Source organism: Physeter macrocephalus, chromosome 13 (genome assembly GCF_002837175.3).
Source record: "Physeter macrocephalus isolate SW-GA chromosome 13, ASM283717v5, whole genome shotgun sequence".
NCBI classification, from domain to species: Eukaryota; Metazoa; Chordata; class Mammalia; order Artiodactyla; family Physeteridae; genus Physeter; species Physeter macrocephalus.
In genome coordinates this window covers 77,764,739-77,787,407 of record NC_041226.1, presented here as the reverse complement: position 1 = coordinate 77,787,407, position 22,669 = coordinate 77,764,739, and the positions used below count along the sequence as shown (strand labels likewise).

Here is a 22,669-nt window from a genome sequence, read left to right as displayed (position 1 = left end):
CCGATAGCACAGATATCCAACCACAAGAGTTTTGAGAATGCATAGTCTAATATAAGAAACATAATATTGATAACAACTGTAGTATTAATTGACTGTGTTTGGTTTTCAAATGTCTTTCACACATCTTTCCTGTTGCTACAGTTGAGGGGAATTATACAAGAGTTTGAGAATGGTTTATCTTTTTAACTAAGCAAGGCAGTAGCATACATTAAAACATTTCTGTGTCAATGGGGAGACACATATTTCTAAATATATATATATATGTATATATATCTCATATTATAATGATGTGAGAACCACAGATAATTAATCTTAAGTACATTTTTACAGCATAAGAAAATTTACTCATAATATTAAACCATGTGAAAAATATTTCTAAAAACAAGACATTATATTGATGACAAAACTAGCTTACAAAAGAGAATTCCTAAAATAAGAACTTTTAGACAAAAGTCATTTGCTATTGCTCAATATTTGATATAATAAAATCCAATCAACTTCACAATTAGAATAGTGGTTGGACTGATTGAGATTGAAAGCCACCTTTTAAAGTGGCTTTTAATCAGGAAAAGAGATTTATAGGTTTATGGAATTGCTAATATCTGTTGTATTGTTTTCTGTGTTGGAACCAAACCTTTTCAAACTGGAATCCAGTTTATTATACATTATTTCAACAAAGCTAAATCTAACAGAAACTACCGTAAATAATGCAATTATTGCAGATTATGCGTCGTTCCCATGAAAAGCATCCCACAATGAGCTTTTCCCATTACTCGTGTCCTGTCCATATGACCTACACCCACTAACTCCCATAGTTCTCACTCATCTCATTCAAGAAGCTTCTTCTAAGCTCTTCAGTCTGAATGAGATGCCCTTCCTTCATCTTCTATCTTTCTTCTTTTTTCTGTTGTCTTACTTATTACATTGTACATTTTTCAAGAATGAGGACTCTGAAGATGATGCCTCTCTTCATTTCTGTAGAGATTTCATTCCGTACATGGAAGTCATGACAAATGTAAGAGTTGGAATTTTCTTGAGCTAGTTTTGAATAAATCATCAGTGGCTGGAAAAGTTTAATTAAGAGAAATCCCTTAAAGATCTAAATATTGACCTAATGCTGGACACAGATTTATGAAGAAATCAAATAAATCATGGTTTTAGGATAAACATTTCTACTGGAATGGGAAGACAAAATTTTAGGGGTGGAAACTGGATTATAAACTTTTATTTGATCAGGGATAAGCAGTTTGTGTAACTGGCAACATTTATTAAGTTACTCATTGGTAACTTACAAAAACAATGAATTGAGAGAGTTTTGAAAGAATTTCTAGAGAGCTAGGTTGAGAAGTCTGTATTTGACTTACTAGAAACTAGAAAAAATATTAGGAATTCTTAATCTTGAGAGGGGCTTACCTGATATATGTTGTGCTTGAGAAAGATCATACATGTGTCTATGCGTAGAACGAACTGCTGTAAAGGGAGAATGAAAGCCAAGGTTCAGCTCTTGACTGGTAATAAATATGTGGGCGATTTGGTCTAAAATGCAATTATATAAGTGGAGCACCCAAGACAAACTGTGAAAAAAATTTAAAAGTTTCTAATGAGTATATGTGCTTGAAGGAGAATTAAAAACTAATAATAAAAGCAGGTTTTCAATTCTGGGGAATTCACAAAGATGGCAGTGTTATAATGGTCTTGGGGAAGTGAGAAAGGGGTGCTGAATCTTTGGAGGGCTTGGAATGAAGCTGATAAAGTAGAAATAAATATAACTGATAGAAGTAAAGAAATATATTTGAATTGAAGATTTTCTGCGTATATATGTGCACAGAAAGAGTCTTGACATGAATTGGAACTTGCCATGTGCCACTCATAATATAATCATGTTCTATGACTAAAGTAAGGCAGGATATGTAAGGTGGCAGCCCTCTGGATAGCCTCATAAGAATAAAGTAACAAAGATAAAAAAAAAACCCCAAAAATACCATCTTCATCTAATGTTGTTGAATGTTGCAAATGCTCAAATATTTTAACTTAAAATTACCAATTTTATAGCTGTCTTTATCTCCACAGGATATGTTTTTTCCTCGGTCATGACTTCTTTGCATTATTTTAGGATATTTCACTTTATTAATGACGCATACTCAGAAGGCACTGGGTATCGCTAACTTACCAGTGAAGGACATTAGCTTCATAACACAACGTGCAAACAGGTCTGAAGTCAAGGAAGATAAAACCAAAAACAGAAATACACCTGACTATCTGGAGAAAGGTAGCAATAAATTGCACAGTTGGCTGTTACATTTTCAACTCCCGCTTGGACATTCCCACCTGAACGCCATAGTGATACCTCAAGTTTCATCTGCCTCAAATCTATTTCTTGATCTTCTCCACACACACTCACCTCTCACTCCTTCTCTGTTTTCTCTCTTAGTGGATATATGACTGTTCTCTGAGTTGCCCAAACTAGAAACTTTATAAACATGCCTTATTCCTTCCTCCTCAATCTTGAAATTCAACTAATAACCAAGTCCTAGTGGTCTGAACTTTCAACTTTCGTTCAATTAAGATTTCATTTCTCATTCATCCATTCAACAATTTTACTGAGCACTAGATTTGTGTCACATGTTGCACTTAGGGATACCAAAAAAAAGGAGATATAATTCCTACCCCCATGGAGCTGACAATCTAATGGCAAGAACAGGCATGAATCAGTAGCACCAAAACAGAATTAAAATTGCAAGTGTAAGAGAGATAGTGCCCAGACGTCTGATCCAATGAGGAAGGCTTCTTTGAACGGTGGCAAGCTTGGCTGAAGGAGAGCGACAGAGAGGGAGAGAGGGAAAGAGAGAGAGAAAGAGAGAGAGAGGGAGGGAGAGAAAGAGGGAGAAATGGTAAGATGGGGAGAATCGTAGCCTAAATTCAGATCTTTACCCTCACCATTCTTCACAATTACCTTAGCCTACCTAGTTGTGCCTCTTCCATTTTCTACAATTCCTAGTCCATCACTTGCATTTCCTCCAGAATTATCTTCCTAAACCCAAATCCTATCTTGTCCTTTTCATGTTTATAATTCCTTCAAAGGGTTTCTTTGCACACAAAATCCAAGTCTACCTGCACAGCTTCATGACCCTCCTCTCCCACCCCCGCTGTACTTAAACACACCTTCTCAGAACAGGAGGTCGTCTTCATGTTTCCAGGACTTTGTATCTGCCATTCCCTACGGCTAAATATTCCTTACCTTTCCAACTGGTGAAACCTCATTCATGCTTCAGGGCTCAGGTCACATATCAAATCTTTCCCTGATCCTTCTAGCTAAATATTTGATGCCATTACACTTTGTACGTACATCTATTGAAATACATTTCACTATATGTACTAGTTGTTTCTATAACTGCTTCCATCCCTAGACTGTGAGTCACTTCATATTAAGGGCCATCATTTACAAATTTGCAGTGTCTGATTTACAGCACATTAAAAAAAAATCTGTGGAACAATTTAGAAAAGAAAGTAGACATCATACCAACATCTAACCTTTCCAAATAATTCTTAAAAGCCCCATCCTTACATCCAAATTTATAATACATGTTAAATCAAATTGAATTAATGTTTTAGGGAAAATAGTTTCCATTAAAAAAAAAAAACTATGTCCATGATGTCTAAACTCTGTAACAATAAATCTTTGGGTCCATGGTTTTATGGAAAACATTCTTCGTAACGAATAATCTCAATAAGTTTTTGAAACGTCATCCAGAGAACTGTAGCACGCTATAATATTTTTAAAAGTAAATGGTTGTGTGCTATTTCTCTAGAATTTCTTCGTCTCTAGTTGCCAGAAGAAGCTCTAGGGTAGCAGATAGAAGAGAACAAAGATGAGCTGAAGTGCAGCTTCACAACTTGTGTCAGCAGATACCATGAAGCAGTTATTTTCCATTTCTTTGTCTCCCTGACACAGGATAGTCAGAGGAGAGGGACGGAGAGAAGAGGAAAGCCTGAACTTCAATCAATCAGCATTTGCAAAAATCCCCAAGGAGATGGCCGCTTACTATAATAAGGTCTCTTCTTGTATTTTTTTCTATTTCCTGTTTTATTACTGTTACCATACCTTGGATACACTCTCCTCTTACCCACATCTACTTAACCTTTAAAACCCAGCTCAGCTCTTCTCGACCATGGTCTAGATAATCTTTCAGTCTGTGATCTCCACTACTGACATTCTGTGATTCCATAACTAGCCATCCTTCTCACTGGTAATAATATTAATAATAATTTAGGCTCCTCCAGGATCCAATAACTTTTCTCAAAACTGGTGCTTTATTTGAACGTTAAGCACATATAGCTCACGTGATCAAAAAAACTCAGAATTTATAGTCGAGATAATAAATTCAACCTTAGCTCTTAAACCAATTAGTTATTTAATCATGAGATTGACACTTAATTTTGAAATATTTTTTCTTATCTGTAAACTGAAAAAAAAAATACCTATTTCATAGTGTTGTGAGAATTAGTTGAAGTCATAATTTGCATGTGTTTTGTAAAGGCAAAAGACATTGTTATTTTTTAATTGTTATTTATTATCTTCAAATTTACATTAGTTTTTAAAAATTTCTCCAACTCAGTACTGGGTTTCTGAAAAGAGGGGTTGGCTGTGCCTGGGCTTCAATTCTCTCACCTAAAATGCAGACAATAATGCCAGCACTGCAGGGTTATGAAGAGGGCAAATGATAATCATAGGTCCACAGGGCCTAACCCAGAGCTTTCACATGGACCATACTCGGCTAATTTCATTTCATTTCTCTCCCCTTTTCTGTATATTCTGGAGAGCCTACCTCAGAGCTTTGCACAGTAGGTGTCTCCTCTATTTTGAGAAAAGTCTGTTTCTTCTCTAACTCCTCAGAAATGGGGATACTTTTTTTTTTAATATGTCCTTTAAGGAATTTTTATTTTTTTAACATCTTTATTGGAGTATAATTGCTTTACAATGGTGTGTCAGTTTCTGCTGTATAACAAAGTGAATCAGCTATACACATACATCTATCCCCATATCTCCTCCCTCTTGCATCTCCCTCCCACCCTCCCTATACCACCCCCTCTAGGTGGTCACAAAGCACTGGGCTGATCTCCTGTGCTATGTGGCTGCTTCCCACTAGCTAGCTATTTTACATTTGGTAGTGTATATATGTCCATGCCACTCTCTCACTGCATCCCAGCTTACCCTTCCCCCTCCCTGTGTCCTCAAGTTCATTCTCTACGTCTGCGTCTTTACTCCTGTCCTGCCCCTAGGTTCATCAGAACCATTTATTTTTTTAGATTCCATATATACGTGTTAGCATACGGTATTTGTTTTCCTCTTTCTGACTGACTTCACTCTGTATGACAGACTCTAGGTCCATCCACCTCACTACAAATAACTCAATTTCGTTTCTTTTTATGGCTGAGCAATATTCCATTGTATAAATGTGCCACATCTTCTTTATCCATTCATCTGCCTATGGACACTTAGGTTGCTTCCATGTCCTGGCTATTGTAAATAATGCTGCAATGAACATTGTGGTGCATGTCTCTTTTTGAACTATGGTTTTCTCAGGGTATATGCCCAGTAGTGGGATTGCCGGGTCATACGGTAGTTCTTTTTTTAGTATTTTAAGTAACCTCCATACTGTTCTCCATAGTGGCTGTATCAGTTTACATTCCGACCAACAGTGCAAGAGGGTTCCCTTTTCTCCACACCCTCTCCAGCATTTATTGTTTGTAGATTTTTTGATGATGGCCATTCTGACTGGTGTGAGGTGATAGCTCGTTGTAGTTCTGATTTGCATTTCTCTAATGACTAGTGATGTTGAGCATCCTTTCATGTGTTTGTTGGCCATCTGTATCTCTTCTTGGGAGAAATGTCTATTTAGGTCAAAGGAAATCCCACCACAACAAAAGAGCAGCTGCCCAATGCAGATCCTGTAAGTAGGACTTGACCTATAAAAAGCATAATTAACCATTAAAACTAATACCATTTCTATGACTTATTAATGAGACTGCATCCCTCGACATTATGAATTTATTTTTAAAATACCTAGGTATGTCTGCAATTTTTTTTAATGTTGAAAGTATAAAGAATTATTGAGCTTTCAGGAATTATATGGACTTACCCTGGCCTCCCTATTTAAAATACAGACATGTCCTCTTACCCTTCTTCACCCTTCACTCTGCTGATTCTCTTAACCCTGCCCTAAATTTTTCACTTTTGCAATGTATTTGACATTTTTTAGTATTATAATTTCCTCATTAATTATGTTTATTGATTATTTTCTATGGCTTTCCACCTCACTGCAATGTAATCTCCAATGCATGGGAAACTTTTATCTGTTTGTCTTCTAATCAATACCCAACAACTAGAACAGTGCTTGGACCTCCTAGGTCAGGGAAGATTGGAAGAGATACAATATCGCTTCTGGCTGCACTGGTTGGTTCGCTTCCTGGCTCTTCTGTTTCCCAAAACTTTAAACTTGATAAGAACAGGGTTCAAAGGTTTGGTTACCAGGTCACTATTTTCATTTTAAATACTTTTGTGGAAATTGAACAGAATCCAGCTCTTGCAACACTGAAAAGAAGGCTCTCGTTATTTGAAGCAGGGGAAAAGAAAAATAACACTCAGGGAAGATTCTGGTCAAAGATCACCATGACAGCAGCCAGCTGTTTCTGTTCTAGGAAGGAACACACCCTTGCTGGGTAAGAGGCTGCCGTTAGCCTCATCTGGGGAAAAACTGGATGGTTGAGTTATACACGGCATGCTTTTAACACTCACTTTACAGCCTTGTAAGTTACAGCTGAGCCCGAAATGCCGATGAAGCAAAGACTGGATGTTACAGACCCCTCAGACACCCCATCTTTTCTTGCAAAGGAAATGGACTATGGATTTCAAGAAAGAAATATTAATATTACAAAAATATTAATAGTATTGATATCTTTATGTTTAACAACAAAAATGTTTACCCCAGAGAAATACTTTAGTTATACTATTAGGTGTTAATTTATGTGCATTATATTCAAAACTCTGATTTTTAAAAACTATTAAATGCATTCTGGTGTCCTGGATGGCTCCCGGAACCTGATAAGACCTTAGCGGAAAAGCTGGTGAAATTCAAATAAAGTCAGGAGTTCAGTTAAATCCTAATGTTCGTCTCTAAGTTGTGACAAAGGTACCATGGTAACATAAGATGTTAACATTAGGGGAAACGGCATGAGGGATACATGGCAGCTCACTGCACTGTTATTGCAACTTTCCTGTAATTCTAAAATAATTTCAAACTAAAAAGTTTATTTTAAAATGGAGAAAAATATAGTAAATTGGTCAGAATTTTACAAGAAATATTTGAAAGATAAAATATGGGCAAATTTTTCTGCTCTTGTTTTTATATTTCTTTGAAATGCTCATGCTTTCACCACCTCATTCCTTTTTTTGTTTTTTGGTTTTTTTTTTAACTTTTTGGCTGTGCCATGCAGCACGGGGATCTTAGTTCTCCGACCAGGGATAGAACCCGCACCCCCTTCATTGGGAGCACAGAGTCTTAAGCCTGGACTGCCACGGAAGGCCCTTTCACCACTATTTTTCTTTTTGCGGTACGCGGGCCTCTCACTGCCGTGGCCTCTCCCGTTGCGGAGCACAAGCTCCGGACGCGCAGGCTCAGCGGCCGTGGCTCACGGGCCCAGCCGCTCCGCGGCATGTGGGATCTTCCCGGACCGGGGCACGAACCCGTGTCCCCCGCATCGGCAGGCAGACTCTCAACCACTGCGCCACCAGGGAAGCCCCACCACTATTTTTAATATTACAGTTGAGATGAGTATAATAAACATTATTAATAAAAAATAATTTTTGTCTTTCTATAATCTAAAATACATGGGTTTCTGATCACTTTTAAATTCCCTACTGAATAACAAGGGAAAAAATGAAAGGCCACCTAATTTTATTAATAAACTGTTTTAATTCAGTAGGAACCCATTTGGAAGAATTCACTTTCTTGATGGACTCTGAAGATGCTTATCTTTGGATTCTTGAAATGAATAGAATTATAGTTAAGTGCAGGTTCAAAACATGGGTCACCATGATTTCATCTGTGAAGAAATTTTCATGCGTAATATTTTCAAAGCCATGTCACTTTAGTGGTTTTGTTTTTGTTTTTTTAATTGGGACTATCTCCAAATACACTTATGGGCTTAAAAGTGAATTTTTGGCTATTGTAAGCCGTTTGGCAATTTTAATCCTGGATTTCCCCACATTGTTTGTTATATTATAATCAGAAATTATCTTATGAAACCCATGAAACTTACTGAGACTTTCATTTGAAACACAACATAATTAAGAAAAACAAAACTGGAGCCACAGTACCAAATTCTAGAATGAAGTAAAAGCAGCGCGTTTACTCCGGGGGTGGTCTGCAAGAAATACTAAATGGGTGTGTAGGCTGATGGCGATGTCTGCCCTTCATCTACTGCTGTTCAGCTTCTGAATTTCACTGACTTGTCTCCTGAAGATACATGCCCTTTTCTGTATGTAAATAATATGTCAATTAAAATTTAAAAAAATTAAGCTAAAACCCCATGAAATTATAGTTAACGAAGTTGCAGAATATGGGAGCTTCTCTATGACTTTTCAATGAGCCCAAATAGTGCCTCTACCTGGTGCACCAAGAGAGTCTGAGGCAAGGGGTTTCCAGACTGCCCCTGCGACTTCAGCGTTATGAGCATGCTCATTCTTTGGTTAATTAGTTATTTTAAAGGTCAAGTTAAAAAAATTTCGGGCTTCCCTGGTGGCGCAGTGGTTGAGAGTCCGCCTGCCGATGCAGGGGACACGGGTTCGTGCCCTGGTCCGGGAAGATCCCACATGCCGCGGAGCGGCTGGGCCCGTGAGTCATGGCCGCTGAACCTGCGCGTCCAGAGCGTACCGAAAAAAAAAAAAAAAAAAATTCATAAGACGGCCTTTGATCAAAACCTGACAAATGAAGAAATATGGGAAAATCCCTTCCCCCCAAAATTGATGCCAAATCATTCTATCTTATTTGATATTGAGCCCCAAATTGATTAACACACATTCATGGACTACCTACAGGGTGCAAGTGTCATGATGAATATACAAAAGGAGAAATAGGACCAGACCACAGAAGTCTCTACTCTTTAGTTGAACAGACGGGGTATACACAAATGAAAAGAAAACAACCTTCCTAGGTAGTATGTGATGAGTATCAAATACCAATGCAATAACTAGGCTTGCTGTGTGCTGGGGAGGTTTGACCTTCTAGCCCACAACATACTGGAATTTACTTACAAACTGAATATCCACACAACAAAATTGAGATGCCTGGTGAAATCTGGGTTGGATTTATAGAAAAATAAGAATGAGTAACATTCTGGTATGTTACTTAGCAATATTCAGCTGTGAACCTTTTTGACACAGTTATAAAATAATGGCAAACTGATGTTGAGAGTATATACAGAAAGCAGAGTATTTTAGAAAAAATCTAGAATAATATTATAATTCTGTTAAGTATAAATCCACTGAGTGTACTACTGACGTGGCTTAAAAATAAGCGTGAGATCAAATACTGTATCATTTACTGAAAATTCTGTGTTTTTTAGCAGTTTAACAAGCTATTTGAAAATGCTAAGACTCCTAATAGCAATAAACCCTTTTTAATTTAACTGTGAAAGAATAGCGAAACCTATGTAAGGAAAACTGTCTTATTGTGAAATTTAAAATTCTGTATTTAATAGAGATATTAAAAATTCTTGAATATATCAATTCAAAGTGTGAAAATTCATTTTCTTCTTCAGAATTACAGTTTTTCTAAAATTCCAACAAAAACGTTTATAGAAAATGAATAAATAAAATAGAAACTAACGCTTTGAAAGTAAAAGGGATAACTTTGGCTTTTGAGTTTTACTTAAAATAAATCACAACAACTAGAATGGAAACTAAAACCAAAGAAAGTTGCTAGATTCAAACTGCATAGAATTTTCTCCATTCCAAAAAAAGGATCCTACCAAACAGAAAACAAACAAAAATCATGGCGTTTCAGACAACCTTCTTGGTATATATATATATATATATATATATATATATATACACACATATATATATATATATAGGCATTAATTTTGGAGTAAGGCTAAACAAAATAAATTTTCCCTGCACAAGAGGATAGTGTCTAAAACAACATTCAAGCCAATTTCATTGACCGGGAATAACTGATATTACCTATCACTAAGGTTCTGGTCTTCAAACCTTTCATCTGGGATCTATGAATGTTATAAATATATGTAGAGAGAGATTTAGAGATATATATGTACTAAGTATATTTATAGAGTATATATATATATATACACAATACATATATATGTTTTATATATATATATAAACACCATATATATCCTACATTAGGGTTTATAAAAATCTGAGGCAAACCATGATAATGACCATAGTGACTACATCTGGGCTATGGAAACCGGGTGCATTCTGATTCATTGGTTAGAACTTTCTGCTATTCTCCAAACTTTCTAAAAATTACAAATTATTTGGGGAAAATTTTTGTCAGTATACAATTTTTGGATGCCCTAGTAACACAAATATGAAAAAATATCCACATGGGAGGAAATTTTAAAATATTAATAGAACATATTTCGGTCAAGTGAGACTCAGGGAGTTATTGATTCCTTACTCAATTCTTTCCTTCTTAAATCTGCTGTAATGAGCCTATATCCTCTTTGGAATGGAAAAGTTAGGGTTTATTTTTAATATTAATATTTAGAGGCAGGGGAATACTAGCAGACAAGGTTGAAGAAGATTGAGGCATCCTCACCCTACTAGGCATTGAAGCTCATTTTATTATAAAATTACTTAAAATATTTAATACAGATAAATAGGAAGTAAATCAATGAAAAAAAAAGTCTCAAAATAGATTCAACTATGAATGAGGAACTTAATATAATACAGTAAGCATTCCAATGCAAATGAGTTAAAAAGAATCATCTAATGAATTTGGCCGAGATATTTAGCAACAGTTTGGAAGGAAAAAGTAAAGGAAGAAAGAGGAAGTTAAGGAAGGAAGGAAGGAAGTTCCTAAGAAAGGAAGTTAGTATGACATGACCTACCAAAATAAACTCCAGGACTAATGGATTAAATACCAAACTACAACACTAAATTACAAAAAAAGTCAAAATGGCAGAGAAAAGGATAAACTACTTAAGAGATTATGAACAAATATATTTTTAGCTGTGATGTATTACAGAAAATTTAAAAAGTGTATCACATTAAAATATACAGATGCAAAATCTCTGTACAAGTTTAAAAAACCAAAATATTGTGAAAATATTTACATCAAAATTTTGATAAACAATATGCCTAATATAGTTTATTCAAAATTATTTTAAAAATAGGACAAATGAGGGAAGTTATAAATAAAAATTAGCAGAAGATAAAATTAGAAGTTATCAAGATATGCAGAAAGAAGATAATTCCTATTTGTAAGCAAGCAAAAAATTAAATTTGAGGCACTGTTTTACAACTACTAAACTAGCCAAAATATATTTTTAAAGATAAAATGCTCTAAGAATGTGGAGAATCTGTACACTGCATTTCTGATTGCATACATTTGTAATTCATTTTGCAAACAGTACGGCAACAGGTAGCAAGGGTGCCAAGGATGTTCACCCTCTTTGGCTCAGACATTCCATGTACGGAATTTATACTGAATATATGCATAAAATTCCTCAGAAACAAAGAGATCGGCACAAAAATTCTGGCATGTTCCCTTCTATCAAAATAATTGGAAATGATCATGATAAATAATTGAATGATAAGAAATAAATATGGATGTGTGAGAATTACTGAGAAACAAGGAAAACGTTTATTGTGTAATAAGTGAATACAAAAATATACCACAGTATATATACTGAATTTTTTCAATTATGTAAAAAATATAGATGACAAAACACAAAATATGAAAATAATCGATGTGTTAAAGCATAGTAAAAGTGAGTGTTTTCCAGTTTTAAAATGTTTAAACCCAATTGTTTCTGATAATTGGCACAAAGATATGATAACCAGATACAAAATTTACAGTTGTATAAAACGAGGAAGAATTTTTTCCACGAATAAGGCATTTAGTGAAAAATAAGCTTACAGAAGGAGCATCCTGTGTGTGTGTGTGTGTGTGTGGTGTGATAGGAGACCCATTCTGTCTCTCATGCACTCCTGTTCAGAAGTACAAATACAGGTAAATAATTACACCTGTTGGGTCTGCCTCACACTCACCGTGAAGATTAAAGGAAACAGGAGGTGTGATGATACCTCTCCTAGTACAAGCCTGCCTGGCACATTCTAGGGGCTCAGGAAAAGGTTCCTTCAATATAAAAGGGAAACAGCACCAAGGATTTGTTAAATTGCAATATTAGTAAGTGCAATTCAAATGCTCTTTTTCAGCCTTGAAATGAATCACGTCTTGGGAGGCCCCACCAAACCTGAGGTGTCAGGAATCCATACAATTCTGTGGAACACGTGGAGCAGGAAGAAAGCAATCACTAAGGAACTATTACAAGATTATAAACGTGCGGAGCTCCAGGAAAAGCACACATTAAAGAAAAGCATTAAAATCTGTGTGTGTGTGTGTGTGTGTGTGTGTGTGTGTGTGTGTGTGTACAATGAGCTTTTTTAAAAAAGCAAGACACCATATAAAGCACAAACATGCACCTGCTTCCGGGGTGATCTACACGTGGTTTCACAGCGGCTACGCCCCCCCCAGGAGATGCTGTCTGGCTGCCCTTCTCTGACAAAATCTCATTCTACACTGGCACATGGTGCTTTCTTCCTGCACTGCCAGACGATGCTCCTGACATAGGAGTGAACTATCTATTTGAGGGGAAATGTGGGCCCCTTTCCCCTTTTCTAAAGTGCCGCACAGATGAATACCTCTCCCCACAAAGTCTGCTCACTGTAGGAAAAAGCATGCGGTCGGCCTATTACATGGGCCAGGGCTTGGCTTTGCCCTGGAGCCACACCTGGCTGGGACGGTAAGTTTCCAAGTTTCTAGGTCCTGTTTGGCTCCCCTCTCCTCCTCACCTGTGAACTGGGACCCCTGACTCCTAGCCGCTTCTGTGCCCCAAACATACCTGTTTCTTCTGCATCCTGCAGGCCACGCTTACTCCTGCTGCTTTGGCTGGAGTTGCTTTCTCCTGGAGCTGGTAGCGCAAAGCTCCCCTGCCAAGAGAAAAGCCCCCCGTTATTGCCAGGGCGTCTGGGTGCGGGAGCGTGGGGCTGGGGCTGCCGCAGACTCACTTTCAGGGCGGAGGTGGTGGCTGCAGCCTCCTGCAGGGCGGCCCCGGGGGCTGCGGCTCCCGCCTGGGGGGCGCCGGGCAGCTCCCGCAGCTCCGCCCGGAGCCTTCCCAGCTCCGCTTGCAGGGAAGCCACACGGCAGAAGGACAGCACCGTGAGGCAGCAGGACAGCAGGGCCAGCAGCAGAGTCACGGCCAGCAGCTTTCCATCTTTGGAGAAGCGGACGGAGGGGCTTTCCTTCTGGGGGAGGATGGAGACTGTCGCCTTCAGTTTCATTTCGTCTCTGGTCTTAAGGCGAGAAAGGCGTGACTGCTCCCCTGTGGAGTCATCCATTTCCCTCCTTGAACTTTGAAGGTTCGGGCCCTTAGAGTAAGTGACCACAGAGAATGGATCATTTCCTGTTATCTGTGTTTGTTGATGTCCTACATTGACTACACGGCCCAGCCCGGCGCTCGCCCTCCGGAGAGTTCTCCTGAATTTTCTTCTCTCTGTCCGGCCGCATCTCTGCCCCTACTGTACGATAGGTCTTCCTGGCATTCGCCCTTCTATGTGATTGCTCAATCAGTCTTCCTCATTTCACTTTCAGTTTTTGTAAGAATTTTAATGGCATCTCAGAACACTCACGCACAAACGGGCCCCTTAAATCTACCGAGGGGAAGGAGTTGGGGGTTTGGACCAGCACACTCCAGACAACTTTTAAGATAGGAAGGTGTTTAAGGAGCTCCCCCTCAGGCATTAGGAGAGAACTGGGTCCAATTGGGGCCACGTGGCTTTGTAGGGAAGGGGGAAAAGAACATTAATAAGTTCCTGCTGGTGTGATAAAATTAATGAATGCCAAGGTCAGATAAGCTAAGTACTTTAGCATTGAACTGTAGTCAGCTGGAGAGTGATTTATTAACAGTCTCTAAGTGGGAAATAAAATGAAATGTCCTTAGACAAGGCATAAAAGTCTGCTGGAGAGTACTCTCCCCACCATCACCTTAGCAAGGTAATAAGAAGAATGTGCCTAAATTTTGGGGACCTATTTAGATTAGGTACACAGGGGATTCTCTATATGCAGGTGTATGCATTTTGAAAGGGACCCTAAGTAATCCTCTTCCTCCTGGGACTCACTGCTAGAGAGGCAGCCACCCACAGAATGGCCAGGCCCCAGGAGCTGTCCCACCTCTGCTGTCCCCACCTCTGGAGCTGCAAGTCCCTGCTCCGTCTGACACCATTTGGGGGAGAATCGGTCTTAGCTCAGCTCCAGATGCCTGGGTCCCGTCATTAACTGCTCCTTCCCTAAAGCAGCTTATCTGCTCGTCCACATTAGGCCGACTCTGCCCCAAAATCTAACCTGTATACAAGACGATGGGCTTCCCTGGTGGCGCGGTGGTTGAGAATCCGCCTGCCAATGCAGGGGACACGGGTTCGAGCCCTGGTCCGGAAAGATCCCACATGTCACGGAGCAACTAAGCCCGTGCGCCACAACTACCGAGCCTGTGCTCTAGAGCCCGTGAGCCACAACTACTGAGCCCATGTGCCGCAACTACGGAAGTCCACGCGCCTACAGCCCGTGCTCCACAACGAGAGAAGCCACCGCAATGAGAAGCCTGCGCGTCGCAACTAAGAGTAGCCCCTGCTCTCCACAACTAGAGAAAGCCCGCGCGCGGCAACGGAGACCCAACGCAGCCAAAAATAAATAAATTAAAAAAAAAAAAGACGACCCCACTCCACCCAGGCAGACATAGCCACCGCAATGAGAAGCCTGCGCGTCGCAACTAAGAGTAGCCCCTGCTCTCCACAACTAGAGAAAGCCCGCGCGCGGCAACGAAGACCCAACGCAGCCAAAAATAAATAAATTAAAAAAAAAAAAAGACGACCCGACTCGACCCAGACAGACTTTGGTTTCAAATCGCTATTGTTGGACGTGGAGTGGCTGTAAGGACACCAATCCCGCCTGTGATTCAGTGTCCTCATCGGTTGGACGGGATGATAACTGTCCCTGAGAGCTGTAAGGAGACTTACAGGAATGTAGAACAAGCTACCTTTAAGATGTTCCCATTTTTCATTCATTCATTCCATTCATTCGTCATGTGGAATCTATTTCACTCATTCATTTTATGAACGGAATGTTTCATTTATTCAGTCCATGGAATATTTTTCATTCTTACCAACTGTGCTGCAATAGACGTCTTTGTGCCTGTCCCCTGGTCACAGCTGCACACACCTGCTGGAGAAGAGCACATAGTCACCTTGACCAGGTGTCTCTGAGCTCCCTCCCAGGACCGCCTGTTTCGTCCTTGTCTCACTAAGTGCGATGTCATCCGCCTTATTCATTTTTACCTCTTGGGATTGTTGTTTTTTCCTTTGCATCTTCAAGTTCCAAGACCTTTCAAAGTGACTTTAAAATTTTTTTGTTTAAAAAAAGGTTTTATTTAGTGTTTCCCGTGGTCCCCCCAGTTAGCTGTTCTCAGGTGGAATTTGTCTTCTGTAAGTGAGCGTGCAGACCCTTTACTGTACTACAACTCCTTTGTGACAGTCCTTGTTTCCAGATCAATCACGGTAAAACATACTAGGTAACATTTCAATTTTTTAAAAAAGGATTAGTTTGGGGATTACTTTCTGACTGAAAGTAATTGAAACTCCCTCAGATTGTACATGTGTGCATTCATAGTACCTAAATACACAGAGAAATAAAAGAATTCAAGGCAGTGCTAGAAACCAGTTACTCTCTTTCCCACCCTGGACACCTGCAGCCGCCGCTTCTTTCTGTGAATGGACATTCTTCCCCTTCTGGCAGGCCACTCTGCTCCGTGTTCTGCTGTAAAAGTTCTGAAGAGAGAGGGAATAACTTGCTTTAGGGAACTACCTTTGCCTTCAGCTGCTCTCCTGGGAGAGCCACTGAGCAGCCTGCCTGCGGCCAGTTTGGAACCAGGCGCTGGTCTTGGACCACCAGCGGGCAGCCCCAGCAGAGGAGGGCTAGTGCTCCCTCGACCAAAGGCAGCAGGGCAGCTGGCCCAGACTGGACATGGCCAGGTGATGTCCTCCACAGCCATCACACAATGCAGTTTCTCAGAAGACAGGTAGAAAACGAAGTGGCATTTATGTGCTCTCAAATTTCTTATTAGAGGAACAAAAGGAAGTTATTACTCCATCAATCAAGGATCTGTTTCCTGCAAAGGAAAGGGTGTGACAATAATTTAACTGAAATTCTGTTCAACGGATAGCCAGCACGTCCATAGTCATTGACTAGCTCACCACATTCACGTTTATTTAGGGCTGGACCCGAGCCACAGTTCTCTTCCATGGTTCAGCTCCTTTTCACCCACTTCTTTTTCTCAACTGGAGTGTAAAACATTCTCCTGCAACAGAGCTGAAACAAACTGAATAAACAAAGTGAGTCCCATGTTCCCTGCCCCATCTATTCAGGAGAGGGTAGATAGGAACATGGGAGAGTATATTTGAAAAGAACTGAAGTCAGGAGTTTGTTTGATGAATGAAACACAGCATAAAACAAACATCTACTCTTGACTGCTTGCTTCTTATAGTGACAACCTCAAAAAGATTCAGAAAGCTTAATTTTACACTTCTAGCTTAACAATCCTATAAAGAATTGGCTGGTTTGAGACATCTATCCTTTACCCATTTCTTTGAGGAAAAAAGTGCCTTTCATAAGGATTTGGACAACTCAAGCATGGAGACAACAGCTCTTCTAGAAATGCATATGTACCTAAAAATAGATCTAGGTAAAACTGGCTTCCTCAGGTGCTCAGAATATGGAAAATGGCTTGATGCAAATAATTATTAATTTCAGAAAAAATCATGTTGTTTTCTTGTAGAAATATATACACGCAGTCAGTTGCTATTATAATTATAGTGAAACTCGAGTTGGAAGGCCAAGCGCTAATCGCTCTGTGAAACTGAACCAGGAAGTAATGGTGTGATTTTAAACATAGACAACACTGGTCATTTCTTACACAAAAACTAATGTCAGTCCCTGCGATGCTGATTTCTATTTCTTAATAGTTATATTCAAATGAGGAGTGTGTATGTATTTACTGGCGCTTAATTTTTGTCAGTTTTGGAAAAAAAATCCGCTAAGAATTCAGTTTCATTTGTGAATTTTCCTCAATTTGTAGTGTAACTGCTTTCAGATTTAATTCTCTTGAGTGTTTATTTAAGTGTGTGTTTTTAAGAAATTTCTGTTTAATACTATTTTCAATTAAAGTGCAATTTAGTTTGTTATTCTTTACCTTTATAATACTTACGAGAATATTTTTATTAGTATTAAGATGAATGTGTCAGTCCATGTGATCATCTATTTCATATACATCAACTAATTTTTCTATTTTACATGCATGACACAGACAATACACACTGACACGGAGGGGGCTCTCAAATAATACCTGGTCAGATTTGACCATCTCAAAAATGTTGGGAGAAAGGATTAATTCTATCCATGCAGGGAACATTACTTATGAAATTCTCTCTGTCTTTAAAAACGAATAAAGCAGAGTTTGCAAACATTTTTAATAATTTATTTGAAATTTTGCTGATTAAACGTGAGAAGTACAATGATGGGGGCGAGATGTATGGCCTCTGAAGTCAGATGCATCTGTACGCCCAATTTTGTTTTACCATCTTAACAGACTCTTTCCTGCCCCAAATCTAGAAACTGATTTTGTTTAGACAGACATTTTGGTGGGACGCTGACCCACTGCAAGCTTCAATTCTAATGACTGCAACGCAGTTCTGGTGATTCCATCCGCATCAGCATTGATGGCTAAGAGTGGACGGATAAGAGAGGTTTCTAACCATCAGATGCGAGGGGTGGTCTCTTTGGGGGCTCATGAGAAAGAGCTCATCATCTTTAAAGAGAAACCCAAGAAAAAGGCATCCTTCCTGGACTTCCCCGTGTTCACATATGACAACACAGAACTGTGCTGGCCATCCACCAACTGCTGTGCTGTCCAGGCCGACAGGTGGAGGGTAGGAAGCAAACCTGGGTCTCTAACTGCACTACTGTGCCGCTGAATTAATCAACTTTTCGTGTTCCCTATTTGGGGATGTTTTATACTGAGTAATACTTTTGCCTTATTCTTTAAGCCAATTCGAGACAAGATTAGATGTCAGTGGATCCCAAAACATCCTAACTAATTCTGCTAGCTTGAGGATATTTATATTCCTACAACCAAAAAACTTTGTGTTTCGAATGTTCTTCCAGAATTTTTCCAAATGTCTTCATGTTCAAAATTACAATGTAGGGCTTCCCTGGTGGCGCAGTGGTTGCGCGTCCGCCTGCCGATGCAGGGGAACCGGGTTTGCGCCCCGGTCTGGGAGGATCCCACATGCCGCGGAGCGGCTGGGCCTGTGAGCCATGGCCCCTGGGCCTGCGCGTCCGGAGCCTGTGCTCCGCAACGGGAGAGGCCGCAGCAGAGGGAGGCCCGCATACCACAAAAAAACAAACAAACAAACAAACAAACAAATTACAATGTAAAGAGAAATTTTTGTTTTATATTTCATCTAGCATTTATTGCTGGAAAAACTAACTCATTCATTAAGAAGAATCTTATTTCCATTTCTACTATAAAGTTACTTTTTGATAACTTCAACTATTTAGTAGAAGTAGGAAACTTAAGAAAACAACATCTTTAAAAGTGTTATTCTGTGGAGATGTACTGAAGGGATCTGTCTTTTTTCTATGTGGACCCAGGATAAATTCAGTCACCTCTTCAGAAAGGGAAATAGGAAAACAGAATTGTGGGTCACCACGTAAGGAGGGAATCACCTCGAATTAAAGAAAAACCAAAGGAAGCCCAGGGTATTCTGAGAAAAACGCAGCCTGAATCCATTTTTCTTCTCCTTCCTACAGGCTCTGAGTTATCTGTCTTTCTTGAGTCAAACTACAGAGGAACCCAGAGGCAGCTGGATGTTGGGCTCTAACAGGTCTCAGACAAAGAAAAATGATGTGAGGCTTCTTCCCCCAAAGCAAGGTTAGATAGTATTGAATCTGGGACTGGAGTCTCAGTGGGTCTTCGAATAAATGGCAGAACAGAAATCTGTGGGCCCAGGCAGTGGGGGCCATCAGCCCCCCATGAGTGTGCCAGGTGTCCTTGACCTGGAGAGGGCATGGAGGAACCAGGTGAGTGGAGGTATTCCTCCCGTCCCTGGAGCTGGGACAATGTAAGGGGTGAGAGGAAACGAAAGCCTCCCCAACGCCCGTGTCTCATCAGTAGACGGCAAGCTTCTCTGCCGGCACCAGGCCAGCTTATCCGGATGGAGAGGACGTGGTTTCCCAGCAGTTGAGCGAGTAAAGAAAACCGATAGGATGCCTAGGAGAGGTGAACGGGCACAGAAGGAAAGAGAAACAGGAAACCTCTTGCCAACATGCAAAACAGAGGTGACGGACAATTTGAGTTCTAAAAATTAATAGAAAATTCAATTGCAGTAAGTTTTCTTAGAAACTAAAAAAGATCCCAATCATTTTCCAATGAAACAGTTTAATAGATGAATTAAAAAGGAAAGGATGGTCACTTCTGAGCTCTGAATTACTGGCCTGCTGGCTTAAGTGGAAGTAAAACCTCAAAACACAGAGTAGAGACCTAACATGTACAACACAGGTGATCTAACATGTACAACACAGGTGATGTTAGGGGCAGGCGGGTGGGCGATAGATTAAAAGACAATGATTTAAAAGCCTGTAGAAAGAAAATACCTTTCTTAATCTATGAAGGACCTCAAACTGCAGTTTGAAAGTTCTCATCAAGTAGAAACTCAGAAAAACAGACCCAAGCAAGACCTGATGAAATTCCTGAAAGTAGCAAAATGTGTGGGATATTCAAAATTTGTGAGATGCATTTAAATCTATTTTTATGATAAAAATGACAGCTTCAATTGCATATTGTAGAAAAGAAGAATAAAAAAGTGAATATAGTTCACACGATCCTAAAAAAAAATAAAGTAAAAGCAAATTAAGCTTAAAGATAAAGAAATATAAAAAGAAGAGAAGAAGTTAATAAAATAGATAGCAAGCAACCACGCAATAGAGAGGATAAAGAAAACTGGTTATTTGAAATGGCAAATAAAATGAATAATTTGGGGGAAGACAAACTGAAGAAAAAAAGAAAGTACAAAGTTGCACTAACAGGGCTTCCCTGGTGGCGCAGTGGTTGCGCATCCGCCTGCCGATGCAGGGGAACCGGGTTCGCGCCCCGGTATGGGAGGATCCCACGTGCCGCGGAGCGGCTGGGCCCGTGAGCCATGGCCGCTGAGCCTGCGCGTCCGAAGCCTGTGCTCCGCAACGGGAGAGGCCGCAGCAGGGGGAGGCCCGCATACCACAAAAAAAAAAAAAAAAAAAAAAGTTGCACTAACAAATGAAAAAGGGGACATTTCTAGAACTATTACAGATGCTAAAAAGATAGTAACAAATGAACAAATTTTTGCAGTAATAGTAAGGGGGAATGGGAGTTTACATATATTTCTATTGTGTACAAGGAAAATGAAAAAAAGCAGGGAAGGTGGTTGCCAGATGAAGGGCAGTCAACATTTAGTTCTTCATTAATGTTCTAGGTGCTAGAAAGAAAGAAAAAGTGAAAACTTCTGCTTCATGGAGCTTAAATTCTATTGTATGAGATCATCCATTTTGAACAATTTCAAATTTCATTTGATAGATTTATGCAAAATAGTTTCTTCTCTGGTTTTCCATTTCAATTTTAATCTGTGGCTCTCTCTCTTTTTAAAAAGTTGTCTACTTGTGATTTCTCCCTTTATTTCATGGGAGGATAGCCAAAACTTGTTTGTTTTGTTATTGTTGTTTAAGTAATCAACAGATGGTTTTACTTACTATTTTTGTGATTTGCCTCATTCTACTTGTCTTAAGTTTATTTTGTTGTTCATTGTTCTAACTTCTTCAGTGGAATGCTTAAGCATTCATTTCCTTTCTTATTTGATCTCAATATAGTCTATTAAATTTCCTATGAGCATTGCTGAGTGAAATTAAATCCTATTTGATAAGCAACATTTTTATCATTAATATTTTAAAGAAAATCTGACAATTTGGGATTTCTACTTTGACTCAAAAAGTCATTTTAAGTAGGTATTTATTAATTTGTTTTAATTTTTCAAGCATTTTTTCCATTGTCTTACTAATTTCTACTCATTGCATTATAATTTTCTTTCACTATTTCTATTTACAAAATTTAGTTAGAGTTTCTTTGTAGATTAATAATACTGACATTTGTGTGAATATAACACAGGCACCTGAAAATAATGTACAATCTTATTAATTTTATTATTTAAATCTTCAATATCTTTTGTTTTTTTAATAGGGTCTGTCACAGACTAATGGAGATCAACTAAAGTCTCCTACAACTAGTGTTTTTTCTATGTATTTCCCGTTGTTTCTCCTTCGGTTTTAACTTTATAATTACTGATATTATATTATTTAGTATAAGGATATTCAAAAAAGAGGGTGATGCTTACTCATGTCTATTAAAAAGAGATTTTTTTCCCCAAATGTACAAGGAACACTTACAAAATTTAACTAATGACTCAAAAAAAGTAGAGTTTTTTACAGGCTGCTGTGATGGATAGTCTGCAAAGACTGTGAGAACAAACCCTCTAGAGGAAACCCATTTGCAAAGTGACTTTGTATCCTGTCAAAGGGTTCTCTAGTTTCTTACCCCTGAATCTGAGCTGAGTTTGCGGGTTGCTTTGACCAGTAGGATATGGCAGATATGACTGAGTTCCAGCTTCCATTCTCTTGGACTGCTTCCCTGAGACCACCATGTAAGACAGTCAATCTCACCTCTACTGGGGGATGAGAAGACACATGAAGAGGCACCAACTGTCCCAGCCTCTTGGCATCTGCTGCCACATGTGTGAGTGAGGTCAGCTCGAACATTCCAGCCAGCCTGGCTGCCAGGGACCTGCAGCCACAAGGGAGAGCTGAGGTAGGACCAGCAGAAAGACCCCCCGGAAGCCCACAGAATCACAAAAGTAACAAATCATCACTTTTATAAGCCACTAAGTTAGGGTGGTTTGTTACTTAGCAACAGATAACTGAAATATCACATTCATTGGTTGTAGTTAATAAAAGTAGAAATCATTACGAAAGGTCAAAGAGTTGTTTACTTGAAAATGTAAAAATACATTCACAAACTGTGAAGCAAAAAGGTATGGAAAACTGAAGTTAAAAACTACCCAGAAAGCAAAGAGAAGGAAAGCAATTTATATACTAAAACAGCAAAGGCAATACTCATTAATAAAATTATGGCATTGAAAACAAAGCTATGATCAAAATATATGATATTCAAAGGAATCAAATGCTTATCTGAAGAAATTAGAAAAGGAATATTAAATAAGGCAAAATAA

The 22,669-nt window shown here is 39.1% G+C and overlaps 1 protein-coding gene across 2 annotated transcripts in view; it reads right to left on the bottom strand.

Annotated features, from left to right (window-relative positions):
* TNFSF13B (TNF superfamily member 13b) overlaps positions 1–22,369 on the bottom strand; it is a 43,144-nt gene extending 20,775 nt beyond the window's left edge. Inside the window, exons 1-5 of one of the 2 annotated variants that reach the window (XM_055089350.1) lie at positions 22,104–22,369; positions 16,048–16,129; positions 15,469–15,527; positions 13,319–13,678; positions 13,153–13,240 (exon numbers count right to left, since the gene is read on the bottom strand). In XM_055089350.1, the coding sequence (XP_054945325.1) occupies positions 13,153–13,240; positions 13,319–13,678; positions 15,469–15,527; positions 16,048–16,129; positions 22,104–22,199 (685 nt within the window). In that variant the 5' untranslated portion in view covers positions 22,200–22,369. The remainder of the gene's footprint in view (positions 1–13,152; positions 13,241–13,318; positions 13,679–15,468; positions 15,528–16,047; positions 16,130–22,103) is intronic. The other variant, XM_024123168.3, reaches the window with a different exon arrangement.
* Between the last annotated feature and the right edge of the window lie 300 nt (positions 22,370–22,669).